General features: G+C 38.5%; 1 protein-coding gene across 1 annotated transcript; it reads left to right on the forward strand.

Moving 5' to 3' along the window:
- The first annotated feature begins 2833 nt into the window (after positions 1–2833).
- On the forward strand, positions 2834–6263 carry LOC140852139 (LRR receptor-like serine/threonine-protein kinase EFR). Its single transcript, XM_073245081.1, has 2 exons — positions 2834–5573; positions 5737–6263. The coding sequence occupies exons 1-2, from the start codon at positions 2883–2885 to the stop codon at positions 5851–5853; spliced, it is 2808 nt and encodes a 935-aa protein (XP_073101182.1). The 5' UTR covers positions 2834–2882; the 3' UTR covers positions 5854–6263.
- The last annotated feature ends 3650 nt before the right edge of the window (positions 6264–9913 follow it).

The following is a 9913-nucleotide window of genomic DNA, read 5'->3' on the forward strand; positions in this document are numbered from 1 at the left end:
CTGAGCATTATGAATTTTGGACTTATCAAAGAAAGTTAATTAGGGTATGGTCTAAGAAGAAATTACATCATATGAGAGAGAAATATTTTTGAACATTGAATCTATAAGAGGTCATATAAACTCAATTTAGATGAAAAAAAAGAATATATATATATATATACTTAAATTTTATTATGAGAATACGAGATACACATCTTGGTAAAAGTCTTTGGTCACTCAAAATATCATATTCTGAATATAATTTCTTGTCTTTCAAATTGCATTGAATTTTAAATTAAAAGTTTATTTTTCTAAGTGGATCAAAAGTATTTTGATATTGTTGTTAAATTAAAGAAGAAAAATTATTTTGTCAGAGTATGATATACAGGTTATGATGAAATCTTTAATAATTCATATTATTATCTGTGGATTAATTTTTTTTAATTTTTCCTGTGATTGTTGAAGATGGTGAAGTGTATTAATTATTCGAGTCAAGTTTGGATTTTTTTAAATTGAACTAAGACATCTTGCTAGTATTAAATTTTGAATAACTTATACAAGGGACAAGATTTTGTATGGATAACAAGATTTTGTATGGATTTATTGATTAATATTAAGGATTGTGATAAAGGGAGCTCTATAAGAAATAATCAAGTTAATTCTACTTATAAAGATGTTGGCTTGAGTTCTTCTAATTTGTCAAGTTAGAATTAATTCTTTTAAAAAGGAAGATTGATTTAGAAATTATCTAAATGATTGTAAGGTAAATCTAAAGTTAACTCCAATTGATTCTAGATATGTTGGATTCTTGAAGAATGATGAAACTTATACAATAATTTTAAACATAGAAAGTGGATCAAGATTTAATTTTTATATGCTATACCCGAAGGTAGTGAAGATAAAGAAACTTAAAATTTTGCCCTAAGTCTTATATGAAATTTGAAGGTTAGATCTATCTTGGATTGATCTAACATATAAGGATATTTTTATCTTTGATAGACTTATATAATTTGATAAATTAATATCAGAGTGCGCAGTAAAATTTTTAGTTGGATCAAGTTTGCGATGAACTGATAGATCAATCCAACCATAAACCAATATACACAAATATATCTATATTGATTCCTTTTGCCCTTCTTTTTTTTTATCCATTTTTATATATTGGTTCATCTTTGGACTGATCTACCACTGAGCTGGTGGACCTAGTCCAACAAATATTTTTTTCCATTTGATAGAAATTTTAATATGAAAGATAAAGCTATCAGTTTGAGAGAACAAAGCAGCGGCGGAATGGTATAAAGACCAATATGGATATTCTACCAAAAAAAAAAAAGATCAATATGAATACGTAAAACTTCTTAGTTCCGTTAAGACTGGAAGTGGGCTCGGGCTGGCCCGAAGCCCATCGGATCGGGCTTCGATCTCGGCCCAAAACTATTCGGACTAGGCTCGGGCCCAAAAAATTGGGCCCAATTTACTTTCGGGCTGGGCTCTGGCAGACCTTTGGCCCGGCCCAGGCTCAAGCCCGAATCAGGCCCGAAGTCAGCCCGATATTCTTTTCGCCCTCCAGTCTCTCCTCCGCCTTTGCCTGAACTCTGGTACAAGCAAATCGGAGTCGACAGAGTGGGAAGTCTCCCTCTTGATTGGAGGGAGCCGCTGTCGGAAAAGATGACGCACCGATACCGGAGGTGAAGGCGATGGCGGACTTGGCTGCGGTGGAGGAGAGTCGAAGGCATTGATGGTGGCGGAGCTCTTCGATCATCAGCCCTAAAGGTCCCGATCTCGGAGCACCTTATTCGGATCCTCCCGGAAGGGGCTCGAAAAGACGATCAACTTTAGATCACTGACGATCCATGACAGATCCCACCAGACAGTATCCCAGATGGGCTCCATCAGCATGTTGGAAGGCAATCCGAAGCCATTAGCCGTGATGCCGCCGTAGGAGCGACGGAGGGGATGCTCGATGGCACGACAGTGGGAGCCTTTTGGTAGGCGGTGTTCTTCGGTACTCCTCCATTCCCCCCGCCGACCTCCCCCTCCCGTTCCTCCCTCCTCTCTCTTGCCTCCGACCGTCCCCTCTTCCGGTCATCCCCTCCCTTCGCAACAGTCTCACCCAATGCCTGATTGAGTTCGGACCTTACACCTTATACTGATTTGGAATCGGACCAGTTCGATTGGGTTCAGGTCGATCTCGGGCCCGAGTTCGGATTTGTATTTTTTCAAAAAAATCGAGCTTAGGTCGGCCAATCTGAAGTCTGAAAAAATTTTCGGGCTGGGCTCGGGCAGGGGTAGAATCCGGCCCAGCCTGATCCGGTTTCAGCTCTGTACCATGTAAATACTTGAAAAAATAGTAAATCCAAGGTATAAAGCAGCCTCAAAATTTTCTTTCTTTTCGCCTTTTTTTTTTTTTTTTTTTTTTTTGGATTTGATTATAATATTTCGTAAATGGCTTCTAAAACTAAATTCAACGAGTCACCCTCAACGCACGTAGGGAAGAAAGACTCTGAACGAGAAAGCAGTCCTTTTTTATGTTTTTCCTTGGTAGCCTGACTTTGAAAAGTTTACAGATGTGTCCCATCACTAAAAGAAAAAGCGATGCCGTGTTGACTCCACTGGATTTAAACTCCTAGCAATCCAATGTGAAATTTTTAATTAGAACAAATTTGTTGATGAGTGGGTGGAACAGTCCAACCACGGACTAATATGGACAAACATATCCCTATTTTTTTTTTTCCTTTTTGTTCCTTTTTTTATTCGCCTTTGCAAATGTTGGCTTTTAATCCAAGAAATTAAGATGCAAGGTTACGGAGAAATCTCGTTTTGTCTATAAATGTATCTCAATTCTCCACCTAGGTTCCTCCAACTCTCACAGGTGATTCCAAGTAGAGCAGAAGGCAATCCATATGGAGGTAACGATGCTCTTGCTGTCTCTCCTTTTGTTTCTAAACTCCGTCAACCATTTCAGGTTTGCTGCTACTGCCCGGACTCTGTTCACCAATGAGACAGATCTGCTTGCTCTGCTTGCATTCAAAGATCGAATAACCAGCGATCCCTCTGGAGTTCTAAGCACATGGAATGCCACCACCCATTTCTGTGGGTGGGAGGGAGTCACGTGCGGCAGGAAGAACCAGCAGAGGGTCATAGCCTTGGACCTCAGCTCCCGGGGATTGGTGGGCTCTCTTACTCCATCCATAGGAAATCTCACTTTCCTCAGGAAAATCAACCTCCAAAACAATAGCTTCTTTGATGCCATCCCTTCCCATATCGGTCATCTGCACCGGTTGCAGCGACTAAACCTTAGCTTTAATTCATTCGTGGGAGGGATCCCTGTCGAACTGTCCAATTGTTCTGACCTCAGACGACTTGACCTGAAAAGAATCCCTCTTGCGGGGAGAATACCAGATGAGCTCAGGTCACTATCAAAGCTCGAGGCTCTACGGCTCGAGGCAACCAACATCACAGGAGAAATCCCACCTTGGCTCGGGAATTTTTCTTCGCTCTCGCTGCTTACCCTATGGTCAAACTTCTTTGAAGGAACCATCCCAGAGGAACTAGGCAACCTTGCAAACCTAGAGTACTTTGAGGTGTCTGAAAATATGCTCTCTGGAATCATTTCCTTGCACCTCTGCAATTTCTCAAACTTGCATTTCTTCAACGTGGCTAACAACCAGCTGCAGGGTAGCCTTCCACCAACCCTGGGCAATGCGCTTCCCAGACTCAACTATCTTTGGTTAGATGGTAACCGGTTTGAAGGACCCATTCCAGCTTCAATAGGCAATGCCACCAGAATTGGAAACATCGATTTCTCTAACAACAGGTTTAGCGGACAGGTGCCTTCGAATTTGGGAAGATTGCAAGGTCTTTACTATCTCAATCTTGGTGGGAACCAGCTTGAAGCAAGCGATGCTAACGGATGGGAATTTCTTGACTCTTTAACCAACTGCAGTTTTTTACGGATATTGGCACTAGATGACAACCGGCTTGGTGGTATATTGCCAAAATCAATCGCCAACCTCTCCATAGAACTCCATTCTCTGCTAATTGGATCTAACCACATATCAGGGAACATTCCCTCTGGAATTGAAAACCTGTTCAATTTGTATGAATTGGCGTTTGAGGAGAATCTACTCACTGGCAATATCCCAGCAGATATCGGAAAACTTCAGATGCTGCAGGCTCTTTACTTGGGCGGAAACAGGTTAACAGGGACCCTTCCATCCTCCCTTGGCAACCTCACCCGGTTGAATACACTCGACTTAGACGGTAATGCCTTTGAAGGACCGATACCTTCAAGCCTGGGAAATCTCCAACATTTAGCAGATCTGGACCTCTCCCATAACAGTCTTAGTGGTAGCATCCCAAAAGAGATATTCAACCTTTCTTTCCTGTCAAATTTCGTGGATTTTTCTGACAACAATTTGATTGGAGAACTACCATTGGAGGTTGGCAGCATGACAAATCTCGGAGCATTACTTCTTTCTGGAAACAAGTTGTCGGGTGAGATACCTGGCACACTTAGCAATTGTGAGGTCTTGGAAAACCTCTTCATTGACAATAACTTCCTCAACGGAACCATTCCTGCATCTTTGAGTGACATAAAGGCGCTTCAAAATCTCGATCTCTCGCACAATAACCTGTCAGGGCCCATACCTGAATTGCTAGCAAACTTACACTTTTTGGCATATCTCAATCTATCTTTCAACCATCTGGATGGTGCAGTGCCGACAAAGGGAATCTTCAACAATGCAACTGCTATCTCGCTACTTGGCAATGATGGGCTCTGTGGAGGTATACCAGAACTTCACTTGCCTGCATGTCCCAGAAAATCATCAAACAAGAGGGGAAGGTCTCATCTGGTTCGAGTAGTGATACCAATAATTAGTGCTATTTCTTGTTTGACACTGATCTTTCTCTTTGTTTTCTTATGTTGGAAACAAAAGCCAAGAAAGATCACGAGATCACCTGCATCTTCCTTGGATGACACATATCCAAAAGTATCTTACAGGGAATTGGCTGAGGCAACTGAAAGATTCTCCTCCACCAATCTTCTTGGCACAGGAAGATATGGCTCGGTGTATAAAGGGTCTCTGCGTTGTGGCAATGCAGTTGTTGCAGTGAAGGTTTTTAACATGCAACAATTAGGAGCTATCAAGAGTTTCGTAGCTGAATGTGATGCTTTAAGAATCATCCGACATCGTAATCTAGTCAAAATCATAACATTGTGCTCTGGTGTTGATTTTAGAGGTTATGATTTCAAAGCTCTGGTTTTTGAATTCATGCCTAACGGGAGTTTAGAGGAATGGCTGCATCCAAGAATCAGTGAGCAGGGAATGACGAACAGTTTAAATGTACTTCAGAGGTTAAACATAGCCATCGATGTTGCTGAAGCAATGGATTATCTTCATCACAACTGTCAACCACCAGTTGTGCACTGTGATCTGAAGCCTAGTAATGTTCTTCTTGATGCTGACATGGTTGCTCATGTAGGGGATTTTGGGTTGGCAAAAATTCTGTGTGAAGCTAAGAGCATGTCTTTGCAAAATTCAGCAAATTCAACAGAGGTCATAAGGGGAACATTGGGTATGTCGCTCCAGGTAATTTTAGATCATAACAAAATCAAGCTTTATTAGTATTTTTTTTCTATTGTTTTTTTTTTTTTCTTTCTTTATCTAGAAGAGAATGGTTAATTTGTTTAACATCATGGTTATAGTTCTCTTAGGCTTATGCAGTACTAACTCTGACATGTATGCTCCACAGAATACGGGGCAGGGGGACTGGTCTCTCCATCAGGTGATGTGTATAGCTATGGAATCCTTCTTTTGGAGATTTTTACAGGAAAGAGACCAGTTGATGATGCATTTAACAATGGATTGACCCTTCATAGTTTTGTTAAGATGGCATTTCCTGAGAGGATCAAGGAAATCATTGATCCATTGTTGCTGATCCAAGATGATGATGATCCGAGAGGAAGGTCTCCTCGGAGACTTCACCAATGCTTAGGATCTGTGATAAGAGTCGGCCTCATGTGCTCAACATTATCACCAGGTGAACGAATGAACATGAGAGACGTGGCCACTGAAATGCATGCAATTAGAAACGCCTATTTAGGGGGTAGAGACTCATGAAAAGAGAAGGCAAAGACCACATCTTATGGGCTACACCAACCTTTGGCTCAATATTTATTATGGTAGTAGGATCAAACTTGTCATGACATGTCACAAGTTTAATTGGATATCACGAGTTTAATTGTATTTAACACCATGATATATAAGAATTTTTATTAAGTTGTTGGAAAGGAAATATTAACTTTTATTGATCCCAGGCAAAAACACTTACTTTTTTGTTTGATTCTTTTTGACCATTCTTTATTAGGGGATTTGAGATGATTAAATCATTTTTCATTTTTGTGGAATGTTTGTAGTTGGCAAGTTAGACATTTCCTCCATAATAGCAGGTTAGATCGGGAGATGTTCAAATTTTTTTAACTGATAGAAGGCTGACTCATTCTACACCCACCCTGCAACAAGATTGATCATGTTGCAATGACCATGTTAGCTAGATAAATGAATTGTAAGCAAGTACCTTGTGCCATTTATTAAGCAAAACCCCTGTTGAGATTTATTAATGGCTACTAATTCAGGTTATAATGGCTCATTCCTTCTCCAAACACTACAAATATATCCAACAAAATTGCAGTATGGTATGTGATGATCAGAATTTAATATAAAATGTATGATAAGTATTAACTTACAAGTTCTTTTCAAGAAAACAAATCCCATGAATTGATGTTGGATTACCGGCTGCTAGTCCAGAGTATAATCACCAGAACAAAATATGCTTTTATCCATAGTCTAGATGTCTTTGCATGGATATGTGTAGAGAGAGTGAAGGAAGAGTGAAGGAGAGTTCTCAGAAAAAAAAAAAAATCATGAAGTCCTCCCTATATCCACCATAACAAATCCTCTCATATATTCAAGGAGTGGTTTTCTCACATTCACAAATTGAATGGTAGTTTCTCGCGTTAGTGGGAGGCCAACTCCCTCATCCATTCAAATTCAAACGAATCGGGTTGATCCATTTGGGCGATCTGGAACCACAAATACCAACAGTATGAAACAGCAAACTTCTTACGACTAACAACTATCAGAAATGATTGGCATACTTACTACAGATGAATCAAATAATGACTTAAAAAATATGATTTTACGATGTAAACAAGCATTGGCAACTAGGTTGATAACGGTGTAAAGTGAAGTTGGCTCCTAGTAATTTCATTCAATATCAAAAGTGGAGTAACCATGCTTACCAAAAAAAAAAAAAAAGGTGGAGTAACCATTATGGTTTCAAGTAAAGGACTAAACATGATCTCAGATGCAGCAAGATGTATATGACTCCAACACATGGGGATCATACTTCATCTAGTCACAGTTTAGGCTCCTGTTTGCAGCTCTGCGGAATTCCCAAAAGCACTATCCAAGATGAGCACAGTTAAAGTTCTTCTATCCGTTGCTGCTAATATGGGTTGGCTACTTTACCAACTCAATGTGAAAAATGACTTCTTATATGAGAAACTACAGGAGAAAGTTTATATGTCAATACCTCCTGGATATCCAAGTGAGGGGGAGAATGGTATGGCTTGTCGGCTCCAAAAATCAATCTATGGATTAAAACAATCTTCAAGAGCATGGTTTGACAAGTTAATGTCTGTCGTGTCTAGCATTGGTTTTCTAAGAAGTTCTGCTGATCATTCGATGTTCGTCAAAAAGGAGGTAACAAGTACTACCATTATGCTTGTTTATGTAGATGACATTATTCTCACAGATGACAATCAGAGTACTATAGATGATGTGAAGCAGTGGTTGAAAATTGTGTTTAATATCAAAGATCCTGGGGAGCTAAGATACTTTCTTGGTATCAAAGTAGCAAGGTCAAAGAGGGGGATCTTTATCTCTCAAAGAAAATATGCCTTAGACTTGCTAAAGAAAACTGGAAAACTTGCATCAAAGCCTATAGAAACTCCAATTGATGCTCGACTAGATTTAGAAGGAGGCAGTCCGATAGAAGATACTGGATTATATCAGAGGTTAGTTGGGCACTTGATATATCTTACAATTACAAGGCCCGACATCTCTTATACTGTAGGAGTGGTTAGTCAGTTCATGCATTCCCCAAAAACCACTCACATGAATCTGGTGAATAAAATATTATGCTACTTAAAGTGCGATCCAGGAAAGGGCATTTTAATGTGAAAGAATGATAATTTGGAGATTGCTGGGTACTCAGGTGCTAATTAAGCAGGATGTTCTATTGATAGATGTTCTACTACCTAATATTGCACTACTGTTGGTGGTAATCTTGTGACATGAAAGAGCAAAAAATAGAATGTTGTATCACATTCGAGTGCAAAAGCTGAATATAGAGCAATGGTGTCCACTACTTATGAGAAAAAATGGTTGAAAGCATTACTCAAAGATATAGAATTTGATCAAGATACTCCTATAGAAATGAAATGTGATAATCAAGCTGCCATACATATTTTTTCAAACTCAGTCTTTCATGAGAGGACGAAGCATATAGAGGTGGATTGTCATTTTGTTCGACAAAAGGTGCAAGCCAAAGTTATTTCTACGCCATTTGTTCATACTAAAGATCAATTGACAGATATATTCACTAAAGCTATTGGAAAGGGTAGATTGAAAAGTTCATTAATCAAGTTGGGCATGATAAGCATCAATGCACCAACTTGAGGGAGAGTGTTGAATATTTGGCAACTCCTCTAAGCTATATTAGTAGGGATGGCAACGAATAAGATTTGGATCGGATATTGTACTACCATCTCCAAATCCGAACTTAATATCCTATATCCAAATCTATCCGATACTCGATCGGATAAGAAAAGAGATATCCATCCCCATATCCAATGGGTTCGGAGATATCCATGGGTAACCTATTTTCTCATACCCATCCCATACCCATCCTATACCCATCCTATATCCAAAAAAATAAATAATCAAAATAATTTTATGCATATTATCAACCTAAACAGAATTACCAATTCAACATAGAACATAACTTATAAGTCCAAATTTATAGAAATTAAACATAAAAATAGAATTATAATTCAACATAGAACATATAAACAACCAAAATAATTTTATACATATTATCAATTAAAACAGAATTATAAACATATATATTCGGATATGGGTTCGGATATAGGTTCGGGTATTATCCATATCTGTAGGTTCGGATCGGGTTCAGGTTCGGATTCGTATTCGAATTTGGATAAAAAACAGCACTACTTATATCCTACCCATACCCATGCTACAGTTTTCGGATTTATCCAAATCCGATCAAATCCTATATTTTGGATTTGATCGAGTTTGAGTAGGATGCATACTCATTGGGTCGGATCGATTTTGCTATCCCTATATATTGAAAAGATAGAATTGGTGATTGATGATGATTGACAGCTTAATTGAAGATTTATTGATTGTGAAGAATCCTCTAAATATAGTTAGAGAATTTGAGCACCTACTATATGTACATGATTACGAAGAGTCCTCTAAATATAGTTAGAGAGATTGAGTACCTACCATATATACATGATTGATTGATTGTTTTTCATGCTTGTAAACACATGTAAATCTTATATTAAGGGGAAGAATACAGCCCCAACATATTAATCCGAATCTAAACAATTTTTTCAAAATTTTTCAATCCTTCTCCATCCTCCTTAATCCCATCAATATATAATAATATATAATATTTTATATTATAATATATTATATTATAATATATATTATAGTATTATTGTATGGTTAGGGATATTTGAGGAAAAAATAAAAAGCTTTTTCCAACTGATGCGAAAATGATTTACCTATCTTCTACGTGGTAAGACTTTTCTTCTATTTCATAGGTAAATCCCACTCGT

Source organism: Elaeis guineensis, chromosome 10 (assembly GCF_000442705.2).
Source record: "Elaeis guineensis isolate ETL-2024a chromosome 10, EG11, whole genome shotgun sequence".
NCBI lineage: Eukaryota > Viridiplantae > Streptophyta > Magnoliopsida > Arecales > Arecaceae > Elaeis > Elaeis guineensis.